We start from the raw sequence: 25809 nt of genomic DNA on the forward strand, positions 1-25809 counted from the left end.
ATTACAACTTATATCCACACTATACTACTTCTCTGTCGACAAAAAATACATACATTTTACCATTTTAATTGTCCACTAAAAAATAATCTTATTTCTATCAATACATTTAAACCACACATTACTCCTTATCTTTCTTATTTTATTCACTTTTTCTCATTTTCTCTCTTATTTTATCAATTTCTTTTTAAAACTCGAATCATCCACAAATTAAACTATATTTTTTGGACGAAGGGAGTAGTTTTTTAGTCACAATTAAATTGAGGTATTTTTTAGTTGCAGAGTTTAAAAAATTAAGTTAAATTGATAAAATAAAAGTGATAAAGAAAGTAAAAATAATTCAAAATCATTTAAGGAATACTATTTTTTCGAGTTCGTAACATTCGTACTTTACAATTTTGAGTGTGTTTTCAGTTTCACTGAGATTTCTTCAAAAATGAAAATAAAAAATTTAAGTGGTTTAGTTTGATTTCTTCTCAATCTTTGTATTTCTCTTCTATACACCAGTAATCCTATTCTCATCTAGTAATAGTACATTGCTTTGATGGATTGAGCAATTTTTATTATGAGATCATTCAAATACTCAATCCTATCGATTCTCGAATTTAATCTATCCGCCAAAATATAAACGCCTCGTATCTGGAATGGTAATATGAGGATGACTTGAATCACTACAAGCATACCACAATAATTGGTTGCACAGAAAAGGGTGATCAACTGGCCCTGGGCAAATCGTTCGAATCCATCCATCACCCACTCGTGACCTCTTATGATAAGCTGCAACTTGTTCTTCTTACAGAAATCTGTGACCCGATCAGGCTGTAGGAAATAAATCGATAAGCAAACAGTATGACAAGACATCGGGACAAGAATAGAATGTCGTGATGAAATCGTGAAACAGCATACCCCAAATGTCACAAGTCCAGGTCCTCTAGCATTTGGTCTCAAGCCCCTCAATACTATCATTTTCAATCGGATCCGACCTGAGGAGAAATGTGATAAGCACGAGATGCCCCTGGATATAAGCTGAATAGGGCTGTGAAGTAAAATATAGTACCATAACAAATCCATTAGCACTGTCGAACCAGCAGCATCCATTTTTATGGGCCTCTCCAGATTCTCTATCTGTTCGACTGAATGTATCGACCTCCCTATGCCACCATGCATGCAAATGATCCTTTTCTCAATAAACGCAGTAAGTGGGAGATAATTAAACAACTGGTTGAATCGTGTCCAAGCCCAAATCCCATCACTTTCCCCCTGCAGGAATGTCAATCAGCCTCTATCGAAAACGTGTTGACGGGGAATATTTTGTATACTTGAGGTATATACCATTCTTTCAATACATTCGATGTGAAAACCGAAAAGTGCATTGATGTCTGCAGTTTCATGATTTCCTCTTATCAGGTGAACATTCTCTGGGTATTCGATCTAAGGCCCATGTAAGTCAACAGTTAAAAATAGGCAAAAAAGCGAATATGCAACTGACGACAACGTTCAGTTATTAGTTCAAAACCTTGCCTTAAGAGCAAGGAGCAAAGTTATAGTTTCCAAGCTGTGCTGTCCACGATCGACATAATCTCCCAAGAATAAATAGTCTATGTAACTGAAACGGAAAAGATACAAATTAATGTCAGAGCAAATGAAGAACTTGTCATTTGCAGAGTGAAAGAGGTACAGCCTCCACAAGCTACAACAAGAAACTTACGTAATGTCTCCAGCAGTTGAAGGAAATCCATATTCGTCAAAAAGCCGCATCAGATCACCAAACTGTCCATGAAGGTCACCGAAAACTTTTACAGGAGCTTTCAATTGAAGCACTGTTTGCTCCTGCATGAAAATCTGCTCAGCAGCATAACAAAGCTCACCGACTTCGTAAGAGTCCAAAAAGAACTTTCTATTCACAGGAGGCTTCCAATTCTGAGGCCTCAACAAAGTTGATATGATCTGCATAAACGATAATCAAATTAGTATTAGATGACATTTTCGCATGTTGAGAAACTTTTACTTTAAAGAGACAGAAGATAACTGAAACCCAGCGAAGCTTGCCTTTTATGCAAGCCTTGAGGAGACTTCTGCCTTGCAAACTTTTTAGTAGGATTTGATAGGTCATTACTCATTATGTGATGGTAGCATTCGCCTACTTTCGTTTTCAAATTGATCCAAGGATAACTGTCGTACCATACCCCCAAGTTTCCAACAGTTTCTTTTGCTATTACAACGTGCAATATTGGAGAATATAAGCTTTCGTTGTTCCCATCATCCCTATACAGTATACTGCTGTGCAGAAAAAACAAGAGCAAATCTTACGGCTCTAGGATGAAGGCGGACATCAACTTCGGTGCCATACACAAAAAGCTCAAATTAATCCAAGCCAGATCGAACAAGGGAATTTGGCATAAGTGATAGATGTGTGCCAATGGAATTCACAATGCTTACGGCAGCTAAGGCAGAAGTTCACTTAATTAACAGAAACCACTAGACAATCTCCCAAAAATTAACAAATTTTTCAATTGAAGCTTGCAATAACATCCGGTGTCTTTTCAGATTATCGGAAACACAATATTCTTCACTGCTATCCATGTAGTAATATCCCTCGTTTTGTGGTGAAAATAACTCCTAAGATATCATTCAATCAAATATCATAATGTGTATTTTTTGTATAACGGAAAGCTTGCTAGCACTCACCATCATTGCCACTAACGGTGACAAGATATCGTTGTGCGACCAAGTCCATGACATGTCCGTATCTAGGCCCGGGCCCCTGTCCTTGAACTACAACACTGCCTCCCAGAAAACAGCGTAGCAAGTCAAACAAAGCTCATGCACTGAAAAACCAGATAAAGTAAATAGGCAACAACATTATCTTTACCGATGCCACTTGAACTTGTCGTTTGTCAAATCAAGCACATAAAGGTCATCTGTCGAATGCCCCGCAGGACCTATCCCACCCTGGCAAAGGACAGACCCTAAGTAAACAAAATCTAAATTTAACAGAGCATAGTTTTTCAACCATGAGAAACTCCAATCACCTGAAACACAACCATGGTGCCAACAGCTGCGGCGGCGTGTGCAGCTCTAGGTGATGGTGGCTCTCCAGCTGGTCGAAGCCTGATCAAATCATTACTGTAAGCAAATCTCATCAACAAAAGTAGAAACTAAAATCCTTCTTTGGAATTCAACTTAAACAACACACACACAAAAAGGAAGACAAACCTGGTTCATTTTCTAGTAAGTACATCGTAAGAATGTATACAATTCGTCACTCCATCCAACCCTAAAAAAACACATTAGCTTAGAATTTCAACAACTAATCAAATTCCAAACAAAAGAAAAACCAGAAAATCGAAATCAAAAGAGAGAATATTACGAATGCCAGAGGCGTCACCGCTGCCACTGTCAATGGCGATGGCGGTGAGAGTGTGGCCGCAGCGGGGACCCGGCGCGTCCTCATCACTGTCCCAATAGCTCTCTACATATCGATATTCCGGCGCAGGATGCAGCCACGGCTTCGATCCCATTCACAAATCAATCAACTCAGCAGAAACGCTGGATAAAAAAAATCACGCGCAATTGAGCAAATTAGCTCAAGAAATCCACGAAATTGGAACCCTAGAACTGATTAAGCACAAATCCAGAGAAGCAAACTGGACTCTCCTTCACTGAGAATGGTTGCCAGATAATTCAAGTTCAAATTTTTCGAAAGGCAAAGAACCGTTTTTTATACATGGATTCGGATTGTATTATTGATAAGTACACTTAGAGCATCCCTAACCGTCCCTTAAAATAACATTACAGCATAAAATAATAATACAACTTAAAATTTTAAAAAAATATATAATTAAAATCTTAAAAAAATAAAAATGACATAATTTAAAACATTCAAGGATGTCTCTATAAAAGAGAAACAACTAAGAATGATTTTGTCTCACATCGAAAGTGAAATATAAAACATTCAAGGATGTCTCTATAAAAGAAGAACAACCAAGAATGAGTTTATCTCACATCGAAAGTGAAACATAAAACATTCAAGGTTGTCTCTACAAAAGAGAAGCAACCAAGAATGACTTTGTCCTACATCGAAAGTGGAACATAAAACATTCAAGGTTGTCTCTATAAAAGAGAAGCAACCAAGAATGACTTTGTTCCACATTGAAAGTGAAACATAAAATATTCAAGGTTGTCTCTATATAAGAGAAGCAACCAAGAATGACTTTGTCTCACATCGAAAGTGGAACATAAAATATTCAAGGTTGTCTCTATAAAAGAGAAGCAACCAAGAATGAGTTTCATAAATTCGCAAGCCCATCAAATATATGTGGGCTATTACGAATTTCTTGTATTTATTTATTTGTAAAAATTGTTTTTAAATATAAAAACAATTTTTATAAATAAAAGTATTTTTTTAAAATTTGATTTTTTTAAAAAAAATTGATTTATTGCATCATCGTGACGACGCCCACTCGCGGGCCGGCGAGTGGGCGTCACGCATGGCGCAGGGGCGCGCCACGTCGCCACGGCGCGTGGCGTGACAGCCCGTCCCGTGTCTCGCAGGCACGGGGCGGGACGGGACGGCCTGTCGCAACGCGTCGCGCGAGCGTTCCGTCCCTGCGCGACGGATCGCGGGACGGTGGCGCGCCGCGTAGTGGATGCCCTTAACAAATTTGAAATTAGAGAAAGGGTTTCATGGATTGATGAATGAAGATGATAATTGGAAGATTTATTGGCAAGAAATGAAGAAAACCCACTCGCCAGAGTCAACCGTTATTACGCTTTTTTTCAAAAAAGATCCCTTTTTATAGCATGTCAATTTTTGGCATATTCAAATTTGATGAAAAAAAAATGTAGTAGGACATATTTTCAAATACACATGCTATTATTAATTGGGCACAAAATATCTCTATCTAAAACACATAAGTGATAAATGTGCTAAATTCTACGTACATAACTGAACATTTTAGGTATTTTATATATTAATTTTTTTATTAATTATAATTAATTTAAAATAAAATAGGAAAAGATTTAAATTTTCAAGTTAAATAATGCAGATTTGGAAAAAGATTAACATTTCTATTGTAAATATTAAAGCATCATAAATCCTCTAAATTATTCGTTCAAATTAAATGTTGATCAGCTCTTATGCATTTTGACAAATCATTCAAACCAATAAATTGAAAACCAAATTATTCCCAGAATATGGAACGAATCACACTGAAATGATTGAAGATGTAAAGCACGAATAAACTTTTGGGAAACAAGAACAAAAATAACTGTGAATTCTCTTTTATAATTTCCTAAAGATTTCTTAAATGTATCAAATTATTTCTGAAAAAGTTCGAGGAATTCGCAGTAAAAATACGAAACATGAAATGATATTTAACACCTTAATTCAATCGAAAAATAACCAAAAGATTATACACGTGATTTACCCAAAACAAACTTATTCAATTATTTTATCAAACTCGTTATGTTCATATATTTCATGTAGGAGTGAGCAAAAAAAAATCCAAAAGACGAATATTTGAATCGATTCAAATTGAATTTTAAATTTTGGTTCGATTTTATTCCGATTTAGGCTCCATTATGTTTCATTTTTTTTTTAAAATGTCAGTTTTTAATTCAATTCGGTATGAGATATAAAAAATGCAATAAACCTTTATTAAATATTATTATACTCCATTCGTCCATGATAAATATGATTTTTTGGTGAGCACGAATTTTAATATAAAATTGATAAATTATGAGAGATAAAAAGAAAAGATAATAAAAATATTGCTAGCAGAAAATGGGATCCACATTATGTAGGATTAATGTGTTACTTAAATGTATCCTAAATTAGAAATTTCATAATTTCCAGTAATTGACTAAAACAGAAAATAGATCAGAACAAATGAGAGTAGTATACATACAAATATGAGAGTATTATGAAATTTTGAATTAATGTGTGACGCACTTTATTATGATAAAGGTTATGACGTCAAAGTATATTTCAATCATAACTAGTTGTATGTTAGGTTTTAAATAAATGAAATGACAAATAGCTAGAAATCAAATTCTCATTGTACAATTAATAATTTAGTTAATATAATTAATTGGAAAAATCACAAATAGCACTATTATAAGAGTTACTAACAAAAAATATAATAATGGAATAGGAAATTTCATTTATACTCTCTTAGTCCACAAAAAATAATTTCATTTGTGAATGACACGAGTTTTAATTAGAAATTTGTAAAGTAAGAGACTAACAGAGAAGGAGAAAAAGTAAATAAAGCAAAAGAGATGGAAAGAGAAAAGTGAATAAAGTATGAGAGAAAACATTCCATTTTCAGAAATGGAACTATTTTTTGTAGATGTTCCCAAATGACAAAATGAGACTATTTTTTGTGGTCGGAGGAAGTATAATGAATAGTTTTGACGCTTGTGCAAGAGGGTCTAGAACCGGTTTTCAAGGTCGTCCCATGGGACGAAGGCAGTGAAAGCTAGCCGTAGATGAGGACATACCCAAGCCAAGCGTCCCCCAAGATCCACCCCTTCCCCCGCCTCCTAATCCGAGTATTTTATTCGAATATTTGTCCCATACACCCAACACCGACATCGACCGTATGAATTTGTAACAAGTTGTTCATGACTAGACGATTGAAGCCAACATAATTTTTAATTTTTTAAGATTTAGTTATACTCCCTTCGTTTCCTAAAAAATGGAAATTCTTTTCTTTTTAATCTACTCACTTCGTCCCAGTTTAAGAGTCATATTTAAAATTTACCATATTTGAACATAAAATTTAACCTCAATGTTGATGAAATTTACACTCAAATGCCATTATTTTCATAAAAATAAAACAAAAGAAACACATTTTACATACAAAAAGTCAAAAGGGTCCCACTTTCCACTACCCCACTTCAACTATTACACACGACAATAATTTCTTAAAACCCGTGCCCTAACTAAATTGCACTCCTAAATTGGGATAGAGGGAGTATTACCTAAAAATAGATACTTTCCTTTTTAAGAAATGGATCTCACTAATTCCACTACTCTCTCTCTTTTGCTTCCCATTTTTTCTTTTCCCCTCTCTTATTTACCAATTTTGCATTAAAGTCTGTGTCATTCTAAAATTCCTATGTTTAGGAAACGAAGGGAGTATATTTTTAAATTTTTAGTATTTAAATAATACAAATTTACTTTTTAAGATTTAATTATATAAGTTTTAATATTTAGGAATTTGTAATGTCATTTTTGGATTTTTTTATTGAAATTTTATTATCAATAAAAATGTCTTTATTAATTATTTTTTTAAGATGAAGAATGGAATAGTTTGACCTAAGATGTTATAGGTTTTGTCTCTTAATTAAAAGATGAAATAAAAAATGATTAAAAGTAATACTTCCTCCGTTCTATAGTAACGGAGGCATTTCTTTTCGGCACGAATATTAAAAAAATTGTGTTAGTTGAGTTAAATAAATGAAAAATAAAGTGAAAAATGAAAAATGTAGAGAGATGAAGAGAGAAAAAGTAAGAGAGAGTAAAGTAGATATGGAAAAATGTGTTGAGTTTTACTAAAAAAGGAAATGACTCTATTACTATGGAATGTACCAAAATGGCAAAATGACTCTATTACTATAGAACGGAGGGAGTATATGACTTACAAATAGTTAAGAAATATCTTTGTATATTGTTGTGGATACTCCTAGAACATCTTCAAGGAAAATGGTAAATGGAGAAATAAAAAGAAATAAATACCATATTTACCTCTTCCTTTTCTTGAAATAAAAGATAAAAACTACTTATTTTTATTTGCCTTTTTAATTTACATTCTTTCCTTAGATTCTATTAGTACTATTTTTTTAAGAAAGCATAACTACATTTTTGAAAAGATAAGTAAAAAATATACCCTATCAATTGAGGAGAGACTATTAAGAAAAATTAATAATGAAATACTACTAAAAAAATTGATTATGTCATGCCACGTCGGTAGACGTTTATAAAATTGCTTAGCAGATTAAACCCCATTGTTTATAAACTAGGAAATAGTAGTATCCTCAGTGGTGCGGATGTCTCGGTGGACATCCCAAAAACGCCTCATGTCACGTCATAAAGACTTCCCACTGCACTGCCACGTCATAAAGACATCCCACTGCACAGTGGCAGACATCCCTAAGGACATCCCGACGGACTTCCCACAATAATAAAAATTCACAAATTCACCAAATTAAACAATTTACAGAATTAAAATTTCGACACAAATACGGGGAAATTGCAACCACTTTATTTAAAAAAACATACATAGCACAAAAAAACATACATAATTATTAAAAAAATTTACATAGTTAAAAAAAAATACTGTCGTCTCACTCCTCGGATTCCCCGCTGCCAGTACCCTCGTCGTCCCCGCCGGTAGTCCCCTCGTCGCCACTCTCTACCATGTCTCCCAACCCCAAATCGCGCCGCATACTGTTGATGATATCTGATGTAAATCAAATAATGCTAATTTTACTCCAATATTTCTCCTAATTTTTATATTAAATCATATGTCAATTAATCATTAAAGTAATTATTATTTAGTAGTTGATATATGTGTGTAAGTTGGAGAAATTCGTACTGTACAAAGTGTAAGTTAGAGTTTTATTTGTTTTGGTCAGCAATTATACACGTGGGTCCCAGCAAAGAATTAAAAAATAATAATAAAGTGGTTGAGGATTTCGAGGAAAGAAGGCGTGACATGGGCAAGAAGAAAAAAGAAAAGATATAAAAGAGAGGGAGAAAGGCAGCAGTGGGGGGACGGCACTTTTGAGAGCAGACACACGGAGAGAAGAAATTAGATACTTCCATTGAGCAATTGAGGGGACTGTTCTGGAGGAATTCGGCATGAGAAAGAGAGAAGAGAAAGGAGAAAATTCCAGTCATCATCAACTCCAAATTTACTCCATGGTTTCTAGGGTTTTATCTCCATTTATCATTGTTCTTGGTTTAATTATGTTAGGCTAAGAATCTTGTGTTACTCCAAACACGTAGTATGACATTTTGATTTCGTGATTTATTCTATGCTCGTTTTTATCTCATGTTCGTTATTACTACTTATTTAATTGAATGAATTTATTACTTTAGGTGCATCTTTAGTGATAATTCTATAGTCTTGATTTGATGCCTCTTTAGCTTGAATTGAGATGGATTGTGGTGGTAATGAATTATCAATTGGAATTGTTTAGATGACAACTTGATAATGGATTTTGATCTTAATTGCAATTGTACTTTGAATCTCGCGCTTCCGTAGGGTTCTTAGGATTATTGAATTTGGTTTAAAGAGTAAGTGTTTAGCTATTTTTTGACTAGTTGATGTTTAGTGCTTGCAAGGTGAATAATTTTAAATTTTCCCGAACGTATGAGATAGAATTGAATGCATAGGATTAATCCGTGTCTTGTTTACAAGTGTTTGGAGTAACACTTGTCTCGCTTGTGTTAATTTGAATTCAACTTTATTTTTCATTATTTTCAGAAAACAAACTTCAAACAAAACTTTAATCTTTATTGTTATTTTTATTTATTTGGAGTTAAACGAACTTACTTTCCCTGTGGATCGACACCTTAAATTACTATACACGAAGTTGTACTCTTGCAGTGAAGTGGTAATATTAGGGATAATTTTGTGAACTTGAGTGCATATCTATTCTGATTTAAAAAGACCTAAAATTACACATCAAGTTTTGGCGCCGTTGCCGGGGAAGGCAATAGGTTGTTTAACTTTCTATTTTATTTTTATTTTTATCTTTTTAATTTTATTTTATAGGTAGTTAATTCGTGTTCTTACGCGTGATAATCATCTACCACGTCTGGACTCGATGACGAAGGAGTGTTTTATTTGTGGTAGTATCTTTCTAACTCCTTATGTTTTTTTTCTTTTTTCTTTTTTCTTTTTTCTTTTTTCTTTTTTCTTTTTTCTTTTTTCTTTTTTATCTTTTAAAGTTTGCTAGTACACATTCAAGCACACACTTTTTCAAAGACTAACCCCGAAGTTGTCGAGATGTCTCGCTTTCGGTAGAATTGGATATTTGAGTTGTGCTTGGTTTCTTTTTGTGTTGTGTAGGTGTTCTAGAAAATTGAAAAAAAACAGTGGGTGCGAACCAGATCTAAGGGTACACCACAATTTGGGTTATTGATACATCATAGAAGAGGACAGAATTCAGCTGTGATTGATACACATCAGGACTATCAGAGTCCAGTGGGAGAAAATCCAATTTTGAAACAAATTTTGAGAGTAGTAACAGTGATTCAGAAGCTGAGTCGATGGCCGAAAACAATAACAATGTTCATCCTGTGGAAAAGTTTGGCGATACTGTCAGATCGGGAGTTGATCACCCGGGAAATTTTGCCTATGCTACGGATAACATAAGCATCCCACCTCACTACATCAGCTTGGTGAATGGTGGCATCTTGTTCCATGGTCGTGAAGACGAAGAGCCCATAAGCCACCTCAATGCATTCTATGAGTTGACCATGAACCACAGACCTGCGAATGTGCCACATGATAATATCAAGAGAGCTCTCTTTCCTTTTTCGTTGAGAGACAAAGCACTAGAGTGGTACGACTCACTTCCAGGGTACAATGTGGCGACCTTTGAAGATCTGAAATCCAAGTTTCTTCTGAAATATAATTCACCAATGAAGACCGAGAGATTGAGGGATGCCATCACATCTTTTCGGCAGCAAGATGATGAATCTTTTGCTGAAGCATGGAAAAGGTTTACTGAGATGTTGAGAAAGTGTCCCAGCCATGGTCTTGCTCCTGGTCGTGATCTTGTCAAATTTTACCAAGGCTTAAACAATGAAAGCATGAGAGTTATAAATGCAAGTACTAGTGGAGATCTTGATAATAAGACACATGAGGAAGTGAGAACCTTGTTTCAAAAACTAGCAGATAATCAAAGAAACTGGTACAATCCAAGGAGAGTGGTTGAGAAGAAAGGAAATACCTTCGGAGCTTCAATAGAATCTGAAAGAATGACTGCAGTTGAGGCACAACTAGCTAATATTAGCACCCAAATGACATCGGTGGTTAAAATAGTATCTTCCATGCAGTTGAACCCACAACCTCAAATTTTTCCAATGGTTAGATGTGGACTGTGTCAAGGTGGGCATCACACAGATCAATGTCAAATGATCCAATCCCAAGAAACAGTTGAAGATGTGAATTACATAGGCAATAACCGCCAAGGTTTTAGCCAAGGGGATCAATTCAATAACAATCATCAGAACTGGAAGCCTCAACAACAAGGGAATTGGAACCAAGCTGTGTCAAGTAACAATGGTGGGAACCAATGGCGAAACAACTCCCAACCCCCTGGTTTTGATAAGAAACCTTCACTAGAAGATCAGATGGGACAGATATTCGCTTTCATGTCAAAGAGTCAAAAAGAGAATGATTTCTTCAAAGAGAAAACAATTGAGAAGTTTGGACAACTCGAGGCTTCTATGAGGAATTTGGAAACACAAATAGGGCAGCTTGCTACAGCTTCTCATACAAGAACTCCTGGCACCATTCCAAGTGATACAGTGCCCAACCCCAAGGGAAATGAACATTGCAAAGCAGTCACCCTGAGAAGCGGAAGAAATTTGGATTCAATGCCTTTAATGGACGACCAAGGTACTTCCGGCATCTCGCACGCAGGGGCGGATGAGATGTTAGGCTTGCATTCCTCGCACGAAGGGGCGGACAAGGCATGTAATGGAAGTCCCGTGCAGGATGCCCAACATGGTCAAGAACATGCTGCATCCGGCAGCAAGGAACAAGGTGATGAATCTAAGTTAAATGGAAGACTTACAGCAGGAGAGAAAGACAAAAAGGTCAATGAGACAGAACCTAAGAAGAGCAAGTCCAGTATTCCTAACGACATTCCACCGCCTCCATATCCATTCACGAGAAAGAAGAGAGTGCGGCAAGAAAAGAGTTTTGAGTGGATGATGAATGTGATTAGAAAAGTGAATGTAAGCATCTCATTAGTGGATCTTTTCACCAATTTCCCGAGATTCTCCAAGTTCTTCAAAGACATGATGGCGAACAAGGAGAAACTTCATGATGAGGGGATTGTGGCATTGAGCACGAATTGCTCACAACTGATATCTGGAATCATGCCAACGAAGATAAGAGATCCAGGAGGTTGCATCATACCATGTGAAATTGGTAACACGATTTTCACAAAGTGTTTATTGGACCAAGGTTCAGGGATCTCACTGAAGGCATTGAAAACTGCTCGTGCCATTGGTTTGGAGGAAAGAATGGAGCCAATTGACATCGCTCTACAATTGGCTGATCACTCCATAGTGAAGCCCACTGGAATTGTTGAGGATGTTTTGGTTAAAATCGATAAGTTCATCATTCCCGTTGATTTTATTGTGCTTGACATGCCAGAAGATAAAGAAGTGCCCATTTTGTTTGGTAGACCATTTCTAGCAACGGGAGATGTATTGCTTGGAGCAAAGGATAACTCTGTTACATTCAGAATTAATGGTGAGCAACTGACTATCAATGTTGAGAAAGCCTATGTTGGTGGTGAAAGTGGTAAGGAAGCAAGAGAGGCGGTCACACTAGAGAGTCCGAAAGTGTAGGCCGAGGATGAAGAAGGTCGAGCCAACGGCTATAAAAAAGGGTACTGATTGGGAGGCAACCCAAGTCTTTTATTGTTTTTTTTTTGCTTTCATATATTGGGGGTTTTGTTTGCTCAGTTCTTTCCCTCAATATTTATTTTGAATTGAGCATTTTTTATTTTTATTTTTTGCTTTTTTGTGTAAGAGTGAAGATGGAGGCCGTGTCTCTGCTGTTGGAAAAAGAGTCGCCCAACCCACCCACCCATGAGCTTCACAATGACAGGAGAGTATCTTTATACCTACCTTATATTTGTCTTCTACCTTGGGGACAATGTAGAATTTAAGTTTGGGGGAGGGTTGAAATTCTGAATTCTGTGTGTGCATGTTAGAATAATTTCCTATGGATTGTTACTTGCTCATACTTGTTGGGAGTCACTAAGTGGACTTAGCTTTTCCTGTGAACTTGTGCTATGAACTTAGTTATCACTTACTTACTTCTGGAGAACAAGGAGTCTTACTTGTTAATTTAGGAAAGATTAGTGTTTTTTGGTGTCTGATTTCTTGAGCTAAGGAGAGAGAAGTATTTCGGTTTTGAAAAATGAGTTAAAAAATCTATATGGTTAATTTGCATAATTTGAGTAGGACTTGAATATATTTTGTTGATGTCGATGCACAAAAATGATCTAGGCATTAGGACTAAAAGCCTCATAAACCCCTAGCGAGCCAGTTTGAGCCTTATAGCCTAATTTCTTTGTTAAAATTTTGAAGTCACTATATTAGCCTACATGATATATCCTTTTGTTATCCCTTCTTTTCAGTCCTTGTCACAAAAATTGAGGTGCTAGCACATTTTTGGGTAGTTGCGGTTGGTGGCAAGAAAAAAGGTCATAAGTTTAGATGCTTGTTATGTGATATCCAATTTATGTTTGAGAAATAAAGTGCAAAGTTGTTAAGTGAAAAAGAAAAAAGAGGCAGCATGTTCATAGAGAAAAAGCCAAGGCTAAAAAAAAGAAAAAAAACTCAAATTAGTGCTCGAAAGAAAGAAAAAAAGTAGCTTGACTTGATTTGTTATGTTGAAAAATCTTAAGTTTGGGGGTGGTGAGCTGTGGAAATTTCATGCTTAATTATTATGAAGCTTTGGGAGATGTTGTCCTATGGGATGTGCTAGTATTCTTGATTTTGGTTGAATGAGCTACTAACCAAATTTGATATCCTACCTTAACCAAAAGCCCCATTACAACCACAAATAAAGACCATTTGATTTGTGCAAAGGTATTGACATTTTGTTGATGAGTTCTACTTTGAGTTTTGTGGAAAGACCTTATAGATTTAAAATAGAGAATAGCCGAATAAACTTCTTTTGACGATTTAGCTACGATGGTTTGAGACACTAGAGTCATTGCTTGGACTTGGATTGCTTGTTTGATAACTAGATCTTAGGGAGCTGGTTTGTGTTCATACTTTCATTCTAAGTCATGTTCAAAGGAGAATGTGGAGTTAGCTTAGGTAATCTCTTGACTTGTGAGAGTTTTTATGATATGAATTTGTGGATTTCAAGAGTCTCGTCATGAATTGAAAACTTTGTGCTTGATTGCTTATCTTACTCGAGGACGAGCAAAAACTTAAGTTTGAGGGTATTTAATGTAAATCAAATAATGCTAATTTTACTCCAATATTTCTCCTAATTTTTATATTAAATCATATGTCAATTAATCATTAAAGTAATTATTATTTAGTAGTTGATATATGTGTGTAAGTTGGAGAAATACGTACGGTACAAAGTGAAAGTTAGAGTTTTATTTGTTTTGGTCAGCAATTATACACGTGGATCCCAGCAATGAATTAAATAATAATAATAATAATAATAAAGTGGTTGAGGATTTGGAGGAAAGAAGGCGTGACTTGGGTAAGAAGAAAAAAGAAAAGATATAAAAGAGAGGGAGAAAGGCAGCAGTGGGGGGACGGCACTTTTGAGAGCAGACACACGGAGAGAAGAAATTAGATACTTCCATTGAGCAATTGAGGGGACTGTTCTGGAGGAATTCGGCATGAGAAAGAGAGAAGAGAAAGGAGAAAATTCCAGTCATCATCAACTCCAAATTTACTCCATGGTTTCTAGGGTTTTATCTCCATTTATCATTGTTCTTGGTTTAATTATGTTAGGCTAAGAATCTTGTGTTACTCCAAACACGTAGTATGACATTTTGATTTCGTGATTTATTCTATGCTCGTTTTTATCTCATGTTCGTTATTACTACTTATTTAATTGAATGAATTTATTACTTTAGGTGCATCTTTAGTGACAATTCTATAGTCTTGATTTAATGTCTCTTTAGCTTGAATTGAGACGGATTGTGGTGGTAATGAATTATCAATTGGAATTGTTTAGATGACAACTTTAAAATGGATTTTGATCTTAATTGCAATTGTACTTTGAATCTCGCGCTTCCGTAGGGTTCTTAGGATTATTGAATTTGGTTTAAAGAATAAGTGTTTAGCTATTCATTGACTAGTTGATGTTTAGCATGTTTAGTGCTTGCAAGGTAAATAATTTTAAATTTTCCCGAACGTATGAGATAGAATTGAATGCATAGGATTAATCCGTGTCTTGTTTACAAGTGTTTGGAGTAACAATTGTCTCGCTTGTGTTAATTTGAATTCAACTTTATTTTTCATTATTTTCAGAAAACAAACTTCAAACAAAAACCTTAATCTTTATTGTTATTTTTATTTATTTGGAGTTAAACGAACTTACCTTCCCTGTGGATCGACACCTTAAATTAGTATACATGAAGCTGTACTCTTGCAGTGAAGTGGTAATATTAGGGATAATTTTGTGAACTTGAGTGCATATCTATTCTAATTTAAAAAGACCTAAAATTACACATCAATATCCTTCAGCGACAACCTGTAATGGCGATCGGTCGATGTCCGCCATTCAACCATTGCACGTAACAGGGTTTCATGTTGCGCGACGTGGGCGAGTGAGGGGAGCTCGGGATCGTTTTAGGTAGGAGCTGCTGATTGGGCCTCGGCAGACCCGCTGGCGCTTCCACTCGCCATCCGCGCCGCGGACTTTTGCCACACCGGGCGACGGTGGCGGGCCGACGATGAAGGTGTCGGGAACTCTGCCTCGGCGGGGGGAGTTCGTGGAAACCAGCACTGCTACTGTACTCCCCGGAGGCGCTGATCTTCGTCCGCTTCGGCCAGCCAGATTCAGCACCAGCAGTAAATTTGACCGAAGACTGCACCACAAGATACGCCTCCCAATATTTGAATTCCCCGAATCCCGCCGCAGCATCTGTGAACTGATGGTGAGACAGAAGCTTCACATCCTCGGCAGACATGCCGCTGGTTGCCGAGCGGAGGTTGTTTGTGTAAATGCCGGCAAATCGGCTGAGCTGCCTCTTCAGCCGCTCCTACTGTTTCCGGCATTGCTCTCCGTTGTGAGGCTTCTCCCCTGGCGGTTTGAATTGGAGGTAGCTTTGGCTAATGCGCCACATCCTGTCGATATGCAGGTTAGCCCCGATATCTCCACTATACTGATCCACGCATTCGCAAGCGCGATGCACTCTTCTGTGCTCTAGACGGTCCTCTTTTTCCCGCTGGATCCCTCTCCCACCTCAGCGGTCACCGCCGCAGGCGAGGTAGTGCCCCGTCCCCTGCCCCTCCCTCTCTCTGTCCTCCCCCTCCTCCCCGTCGTCGTTGGTGCGTCTGTGGGAGAATCCCGGATCGGAGATAGCCTTAACTCCTCCATCGAAAACGTCTCGATGTCAGTGAACTGAGTCTCGAGAAGAGTACTCGGGGGGTTTTCCATCGACAGTAAATCCATATAGGGGCGATAGACATTGTCCACCGGTGATTGGGGGACCCCTGCTGCATACTCCCCCCGCAGCAACAGACGAGCCTTGCATCATCATCACAAGCATCTGGGGCGACATCATCCCCGGCATTAGGGTCATTCCAGCACTCACCCCGGGCATTTAGGGCAGCATCCCATACCAAGGCGGGTACATGTTGTAGTACCCGGGCATCATCACCACCGTCATTTGGGGTTGGGGCATTATCCCCGCCATTCCGGACATCGTGGCAGACATTAGGGTACTTCCGCCAACGGGAAAGATCGGTCCCTGTGACTCGCTCGTGGCAAGAGAATCACTATCGTAGTGCTCCATTTATCTTCGAAAGAAAAATATTTAGAGAGAGATACTCGTTAATATAAGTGGGGCGAATGAAATGAAATTCAACAAGCCGTATTTATAGAATTTTCGAAAAAAAAATAATCGGTACGTCCGCGCGGACGTCCGTGGGTCAACGCAATGGCGGACTTCTGCAAGGACGTCGCCACTGACGTCCCGGGAACACCGCAGAACTCCGCAGCGGACGTTCGTATCCGCGTCACCTTTGCACAATGGCGGACGTCCGAATGTCCACAAGAACAGGCGCCATTGCAGATGCTCTTAGTCGAGTAAGCTATAGAGTTGGTGTGCGTAACTACTCTGTTTAAAAGCAAGAGGCTTGTTGCAAACAAATGAATGCTGCTTAATTTGTTTTACAAATTAAATGATACTTACTATTCTTTTAATTTTGATATGCATTTAGTAATTATTATATGTGATCAAAATGTATGACTGATTTTGCCTAAACCAAAAGTTTAAGAACAGAGAAAAAGAAATCTCGAAATAATCTTCTTGACAAACGACTATATATTCAATCCAAACAAAAATTAGGGAGGCTTGTATATGGACCAGCCATCCATGCCATAACCCATCCAAAACACAGAATTTAATTCACAGCAAAAACCTTAAAATTCCTGCGACGCAGAACCGATCTCTTTGTCCCTTCCGCCAGTCTTCTTCGGCAACAGAGTCTGGTGAATATTTGGCAAAACACCTCCATTAGCTATTGTCACATGCCCCAACAGCTTGCTCAACTCTTCATCGTTCCTCACTGCCAGCTGTATGTGTCGCGGAACAATCCTATTCTTCTTATTGTCTCTAGCAGCATTTCCAGCAAGCTCCAACACCTACACAAACAAATAAATTGCATTATTCACAAATTCAACAGAAAATTTGGGGGAAAACATACAATACAGATCAAAAATCAATTCATCACTGCAGAAATAAAAATTAAATCCGACTAATCTAGGATATCACAATTTTGATGAATCGAAAAATTGCTCAATTGACGCGATTTGATGCAATCGGAAGTGTAGTACAAATCTAGGATATCACATTTTTATGAATCGAAAATTTGAAGACAAATGCGGTAGATCTAAACGGTAATTACCTCAGCGGCGAGGTACTCGAGGACAGCGGATAGATAGACAGGGGCGCCGGCTCCGACGCGCTCGGCATATTTACCGGCCTTGAGGAAACGAGCGATTCTGCCGACGGGGAACTGGAGGCCGGCTTTGGAGGAGCGGGAGACGGATTTGGAGGCCTTGGGCTTGCCTCTTCCGCCCTTGGTGGTAGATGCGGCGTTGGAACTCATTCTCACTGAAGCGGTTGATTGGTAGCTTTGGAAACCCTTGGACTGAATTGAGGGATTTTGGAGAGTGGCGAATGATTGAAAGCATCAGGGACGCAAGGGTTTATATAGGGATGAATGGTGGATTCTGATTGGCTGGATGGGTTCGGCGCGGATTGCCACATTCGTATCGAGAATTAATGGAGCGAGGATTTTGAATCGGCAAATTATTTTGGCGGGATTTATTGTGGCGCAATCGGATTAGGCATGCACAACGGTTCAGAATCGCCAGTTCCGGTTCATGAACCGGCGGTTCACGGTTCATCATATGCATGAACCGGAACCGGCCCGCCAAGGGTCCCGGCGGTTCCGATTTCGGTTCAAAAAACCGGCGATTTACGTGGCGATTCAAAACCGCCGGTTTTCGGCCTGAACCGCCGGTTCGGCGGTTCGGCCAATTTTTTTTTTTTTTTGCACTTATCAATTAAATTACTACTTCATCGTGTAATATTTATTCAATTTAAGATTAAATTACATTTCACTTTTCAAAGTTGTACGACTCCAATAATCAACGGTTATTATAGTTATAGCTACTGTAGTTTCTGCACCTTTCAATAGTTTGATTGCTTGGCGTAGCCGCGTAGGGTTATGATATTTTGTAGATGTTGCAGAATTGAGTGATATTGTTTCTGATTTATGATTTTTGAGTGTTCCTTGCTTTGTGTCGATTGATTTTACTATAAACATTTCTAATTTAACTATTGTAGCTTCAGCACTTTCAATAGTTCGATTGATTTTTTTTTGCATTATTTTTATTTGTTTATGTATGAAATGTGCTTAAATAAAATTTAAAAAATACGATTAAAGTTGCAATTTTATTGAAATTACATGTTTACAACAATTACAAATCGAAAAAATCTTGAGGTCTTGAAGTCTTAAACAAAAATTTTAATACAAACAAGACTACTAGTCAACAACGAAGCTAATTACAAATGACAAAAACGACGTAGAAGTTCTTATAAAAAAACTTATAAGTATATATACTCTTAATCGGCGAAGGAGATCTTTCTACATAACCAAATTAAGGACATATTTAGCAATTCAACTTTAAATGTTGAGTTTAGTCTAACAATCAACAATTATAGTAGAATTGTCAAAAGTTTCCCGGATTTAGCCGTATAGAGAAATCTACTTCATCGACTAGAGTATATACAAATACAATTATGTAATTGTATTTGCATATTTTTAAAGTAGGAACAAATGGAAAAAAAATAAAGGAAAGAGGACTTGAGCTCAACTTAAATTTAAAATTTAAGTTGAGATGCCTACGTATCCCCAATGCTCATTTGCATTAAGGAATCAAAGCCCACATAGTTCTCTTACCTTACTTACCTATTTGGCTTGGCCGGCGGCGGTTGACGGTTGGCCTACGATTCATCTTGTGATCCCTCCCGACGATCATCCCAATCATTTTCTTGTTCTCGGACGGCAGCTTTGGCCCAATCATCAAGTAACATCACGGCTTCCATATTTTCCGCCGAGAGCTTACTTCTTGATTCATCCAACACACGCGAGCCAACACTAAAAGCGGACTCGACGGCGACAGTGGAAGCCGGAAGAGAAAAAATCTCCTTGGCCATTGACGCAAGGATGAGAAAATCTTTCTCGTGGGTTCCCCACCAATCGAGGATGTCGATTTGGGAGGGAGGAGTAGGACCTTCATCACCAAAGGAAAACAGTGAATCGAAATATAAATCTAATTCACTTACCATACCTGAGGACCTTCCGCCGGTGCTGTAGCTGTATAGGTCGGCTAGTTGGGATTGCGCGTCGGGGTAATCATAATCGGCTTGAAATGCAAAGCCATAGTTATGTTGTGGATGAGGGAGGGGTCTTTTGACTTGGTGGGTATTTTTATACTTGGTTTCATATTCGGTGTAGAGAGCGCGCAAGTTAAACTCGAAGGTTTGTTGGATAATGGACCGGTCTGGGAGGGTTATTTGAAAGGTTTAGTTCCCGCTTTGCTTCAGGCAGGCACCCCCTATAGAATGCTAGGACTTGATGCATCGGATTCAATCCATGGTTGGGGCACCTCTTCATCAGTCCCTTAAATCTTTCCCAAGCTCCTCGAATACTCTCTTGGGGAGTCATCTCAAAAGAAATGATTTCTGACTGCCTCTTCAACGCCTCACTCGGTGGGTAGTATTTTTCTAAGAACTTTTCCACCATTGCCTCCCACGTATGAATGGAGTTGGGCTCCATACTGTCCAGCCAATCCTTGGCATCATCCTCCAGAGAGAAAAGAAACACCCTTAGTCTGATCTGCTCATCTGTGACTCCATTTATCTTCGTTGTGTTGCAAATCTGGATGAATTTAGTGAGATGCTTGTTAGGATCCTCGGTGGATCGGCCTCTGAAAGCATTGTTCTCAGCCATCTGAAGTAGTCCTCTTCTGAGTTCAAATGTGTTGGCATTGACCTTGTTGCCAACAGTTGGGTTTGCCACCCCATGATATGCATACATGTTTTGAACAGGTACCACATTCTGCCTTTGATTTAACTGCCTCTGCAAGTCTTCGAGCTATTGTTGAAGTTGAGCATTCGTTGGAGGAGGCGGTGGTGGAACATTATTCTCGTCTCCGTTCTCCATCAGAATAGGAGATTGTGGCTCAAACTGAATAGGGGAGTGAACTGGTGACGGAGTAGGTGACGGTGATTCTTGAACCGGTGAAGGTGATCGTCTATGGACCGGAGAAGAGACTCGGATCCTTTGATTTAGCCTTCTCAAAGCGTTTCTCCTTCTGTTGGATGCTTCGATCTCAAGATCGATAGGCTCTAAAGGTAGACCTCTAGAGCGTGTGTGCATACAACCTGAAACAAGAAAACTCAATGTGAGAGCTCAAAAATAAAATAAAAATTAAAGCAATAAAGTCTAAACTAGTAATCTCTATCTTCACCACGATATTGAGCTAAATTAACACAAATTGTCCCCGGCAACAGCGCCAAAAACTTGACTCAACTTATTTTAACACAAGAAATTCCCGCAAGTGTACGGGGCTAATGTAGCACAAAGCAAGCAAGAGTATCGTATCCCACAGAGACAAAATGTGTAAACTCAAGTACCACAGACCGATTTCAACTACTATCTAGACAAAACAAAGGTTTGGTTTTGGTAAATAACTAATGAACATAAGCAAAGTAAAATAAGAGACAAAAGATAAAGTTTCAAATAAGAGAACGAGGTAGAGCTTTGGATCCGACTACAATACCCACAATGTAAACAACTCAACAACTTTGATTACCCGTTGAAGTCTCTAGGATTAGAAGGACAATCGCTATTCTAGGCTAAGCCCCCTCTCGAGTGCACTCTACCTGTTGATTAACTATTAATACTGAAGTCTCATTCTAATACTTCACAATTAACTCATATACTCAAAAGATTCAAGTCCTCACCCTAGAATTCCTTCTCTCGAATGCAAATTATCTAGGTGTTGTTCATTCTTTTATCAATACTAAATAGGTATCTCTCGATTACTCCAAACTAGGTCAATATATCCAATTGGTAGCTAGGCAATTGAATTGAAAGGCACAAGAATGAAACAAAATAATCACAAGCGCATAGGTAATCAAAAGCTATTGAATCAATCACAAGTATTCATTGTAGTCTTCACCAAAACTCTACAAAGGATTTAGCTACTCATATCCAATTCAAAAACATAAAAATAATCCATAGTCATTGAATTAAACATGAAAACCAATGAAAATACTCCCAAGAATGGATTGAATGGCAATTCGTCTTCGTCTTCAATCTTGTTGAAGATTGGGACTCCTTGTCTCACAAATCCGCTCTCAAAACATTCAAGAACTACAGTTGGGCGTGTATGATGTGTTGAGGTCGAAAACCTAGGTCTCCTTTTATACCCGGGGCGGAAATAATAGCAATTCAATCTCGCAGAACACATCGCCCGGCCGGGCGATTTTAAGTCGCCAAAACGCCCGGTCGGGTGAACTTTCAAGAGTTCGCGACCAAAACGCCCGGTCGGGCATTTTTCCCTTAAAAATCGTTCGAAAGGGCTTCGCGTGAGTATCTTGCACGCCCCCATCGGAGTCCGGATGAGAGAGTTATGGCTATTATACGAAAGTCGCGCATTGAAGCGCGCCTGGTCAGGCGATTCTTCCTTCAAGCTCGTTTTCAAGTCATTTGCACCTGTTTTAGCTCCAAACACTCGACAAACTCGTCAAAACACTTATGTAGTGGATAATGGATGTAAACTCAAGTAGTATGCTACAAAAACACTGAAATGTTCACGTTAAACATCCAAAATACTTGCTAAACCACAAGTTTATCAATAGCTGACTTTTGATGGATTAATCTAACTGCAGTTCTAATAGGAGAAACATGCTTTTGCCATAATTCAAGCGCATCTTATACACATAAATTTAAAATATGACAAATACATCTTTGATGAAAATACTTACCTCCAATTACCGGAGCACAAGCCGCAATCAAATCGCTAATACTTGCGGTGTTAGCAGTTGCATTATTAAAACCAATAGAAAATATCTTGTTGCATAATTGAAACTCATTCAAAACTTGTATAATCAAAGAAGCAATTTCGGGTGCAGTGTGTGGAGTTTCAAATTCTCTAAAACCTATTAAACACTTGTTTAAAGTTCAACTATTGTCCACAAAGTGAACTGTAATGCCAATGTGTGAATGGCGGTTAAAATAATCAGTCCACACATCTGAACAAATGTTCACTTTGTGGCCCAGGTTAACTAAATAACGTGATAATTCAACCTTTTTCTCTAAATATTGCCTAACGGTAGATCGTTGAACGATCATTCAACCTATTCTTTTGATAGCTACGTTTAAACCACTTTGCATAGTAACCTCATATTTTTTGTCGTCATAAATGTTAAAAGGAAAATGCTTCATTGCCGCCCATCTAGTCAAAACATCAGAATTTTTTTTTTGATCATGTTTAAAAAGAGGCGTACATGACGAACCCGAGCCACCGGGTTGGAAGTTTAGTTGGGTTTGGGTAGAGGTAGTGCCGCATTCTACCGGATGCTTTGTCACCAAATGGCGACGGAGGGTGCCATATCCCCCACCACGCGAGAATTTGTAGACTTTATCGCAATAGTTGCAATACGCATGAAACGCCGATGTCTCTTCTTGAGAGTGCGGATCATGAGGACTTGGAATCACCACCGGGACCTTCTTATAGTGTTTGACAAAAATATCAGATTTCAAAGCTTTTGCAGTGTTAGTGGGTGGAGGGGGATGCATCTCCGCATTTCCGCCGGTGCTAGACGGAATACGAGAATGGGATCTATCCTCATTGTTGTCCGAGTCTGACGATGTAGCCACGTCGTACTCGTCATCTTGTTGGGAACCACCTCCCCTACCCCCACCTTGTTGCATTTCAGCGAGTAGCAAGATGGTCCTATGATCTTCTTCTATCTATAAATATTATATAAGTTGAAGTTATAAGTATGAACACAAAAAAAATTTATAAACTCAATTTTATGAAATTATGAAATATGAATTGTAAAAATAATTTTTCATTACTTACTTGCATGCGTTCAGCCTGCACTCGGGAAACCTCTTCCATAATTTCTCGACGACTAGGTCTCCTTGATTTTGAGGGATGACTAGTACTTTGATCTTGGGCAATTCCCTTGCCCCGATCACCACGTCCCGGTCCACCACGAGAAGAAGACATAATGATAAATGAAAGTAGTATGGATGGAATATGTATGGATTATGGAATAAGTGGTAAATTACGAGCACAACAACAAATATAGTAGTAAGTAGAAACTAGTAAACAATTGAGCAATTAGAGAGAATGAGGAGAGAATAGAGAAATGGAGATTGAGAGAAGGAAATCCTTGTTAACACAAGAATGGGGTGAGTATAAATGAGGGGAAAGTGGGGTATTAATAGGAGTAAAATTGGAAGAAATAAAAAACAATTTGAAATTTCAAATTCGGCAGAAACCGCCGGTTTACCGCCTAAACCGGCGGTTCAACCACAAAACGGTGGTTCAGTCCACAGTTTTCTGACGGAAACCGCTGGTTTCTGACCGAAAACCGGCGGTTTCTGACCGGTTTTCAAGCTACGCCCTGCCACCTGAAAAGTCACCGGAATCGGCGGAAACCGCCGGTTTTCTTCAACCCTAGCCTGCACCCCTACGGACCCTAGCCCAGAATGCGCCGTTGGAACCGTTAAACCGCCGGTTCACGGTTCAACAATACCTTGACCCTTAATCGGCCCGTCTGAACCGGCAACCCGCCAGACGGTTCAAACCTCCGGTTCCGGTTCCGGTTCATGAACCGGCGGTCCCGAACCGGCGATTAACCGCCGGTCAGTTCGGTTTATGCATGTCTAAATCGGATATTGGGTTGGGCCGGATTAAAACATATTAGAGCATTAGCAGTGGCGGACGTCAACGTGGAATTCCCACCGGCGTGCGGGAATTCCGTGGCGGACGTCCGCCATTGTGCGTGGCATACACGGATACAGAATTTCGTCGAGGAATTTGCCGTTCCGCGGCGTTCCGCAGGGAATTCCGTGCGGACGTCCGCCATTGCGTTGACTTGCATGGACGTCTGCGTGGAATTCCCCGTATATTGCATTAAATGGTTTTTTTTCGGTTCCTATATATACATCTGTTGAACTTCATTTCATTCGCACCACTTGTATTAACGAGTATTTCTCTCTAAAAATACCTTTCTTTCGATAAACAATGGAGCACCACGATAGCGATTCCCCCACTTCGAGCGAGTCACCGGCGCCGCATTTTTCCATCGGCGGGAGTCGATGTCCACTGCGATGTCTCAAATGCCTGGGATGATGCCCCAATCTCAAATGCCACCGGGTATGATGCCCCAATACTACAACATGTACCCGCAGTGGTATGGGATGATGCCCCATATGCCCGGGGCGAGTACCAGAATGATGCCCCAGATGTCGGGGATGATGCAGGGATCACCTGTCGCTGCGGGGGAGTAGGCAGGGGGTCCCCCAATCGCCGGTGGACAACGTCTATCGGCCCTATATGGACCTACTGTCGACGGACAACCCGACGAGTTCTCCTCTCGAGACTCAATTCACTGGCAATGACACGTTCTCGCTCGAGGAGTTGGGGCTTTCTCCGATCCGGGATTCTCCCACCGACGCATCACCGGCGACAGTGAGGAGGGGAGGGACCGGGCGAGGGAGGGGCAGGGGACGGGGCGTCCCGGTGTACGATGGTGAGGTGGGGGCCGCTGAGGTGGGGGAGGGAACCAACGAGAACATATCTGATTCTTAAACTGGACTACCTCACAAATGAAGAGAAGAAAACAAATTCTTCTAAATCATATGCTTTGTCATTGGCCAATATTAGTGGTTGACGATGTTATTCTACTACTATTAATTTTTGCATTTTGTACAATATAGTTACAAAAATAGTATAGATATTCTGGAGGTGACAGTAATGCTAAAAAAGACAAGCTGATTCAAATTTATGACTTTTCATGTCAATAAAATAAATTGTCATAAATGGACTCCATATTCTATTAGCTCATTTCACTTGCAATAATTATAAAAATAATAGTAGTATATAAAAATATGACTCACATATTTCATTAATTTTTCTTCTCATTTTTTTTAACAAAGTCCAATAATTTACTAAATCTCGCACCTTAAAAAATGAGGCAACTATGGGAACAAGAGTGAGTGTGATTTTCGGGAATCACTAGTTTACTTTTTAT

At 38.8% G+C, this 25809-nt stretch overlaps 2 protein-coding genes and 1 pseudogene across 2 annotated transcripts; 1 reads left to right on the forward strand and 2 right to left on the reverse strand.

Annotated features, from left to right (window-relative positions):
- Positions 1-403: 403 nt before the first annotated feature.
- Positions 404-3670, reverse strand: LOC121745974 (annotated as a pseudogene).
- A 6612-nt stretch (positions 3671-10282) lies between these two features.
- On the forward strand, positions 10283-12601 carry LOC121745975. The gene is made up of 2 exons (XM_042139922.1): positions 10283-11639; positions 11703-12601. The coding sequence occupies exons 1-2, from the start codon at positions 10283-10285 to the stop codon at positions 12599-12601; spliced, it is 2256 nt and encodes a 751-aa protein (XP_041995856.1).
- A 4647-nt stretch (positions 12602-17248) lies between these two features.
- On the reverse strand, positions 17249-18143 carry LOC121745545 (histone H2AX-like). The gene is made up of 2 exons (XM_042139499.1): positions 17870-18143; positions 17249-17606 (listed from the first exon to the last, which is right to left on the reverse strand). Exons 1-2 carry the CDS (start codon positions 18071-18073, stop codon positions 17385-17387), a joined length of 426 nt encoding a protein of 141 aa, XP_041995433.1. The 5' UTR covers positions 18074-18143; the 3' UTR covers positions 17249-17384.
- Between the last annotated feature and the right edge of the window lie 7666 nt (positions 18144-25809).

The sequence above is a fragment of the Salvia splendens genome, chromosome 8 (genome assembly GCF_004379255.2).
Source record: "Salvia splendens isolate huo1 chromosome 8, SspV2, whole genome shotgun sequence".
Lineage (NCBI taxonomy): Eukaryota > Viridiplantae > Streptophyta > Magnoliopsida > Lamiales > Lamiaceae > Salvia > Salvia splendens.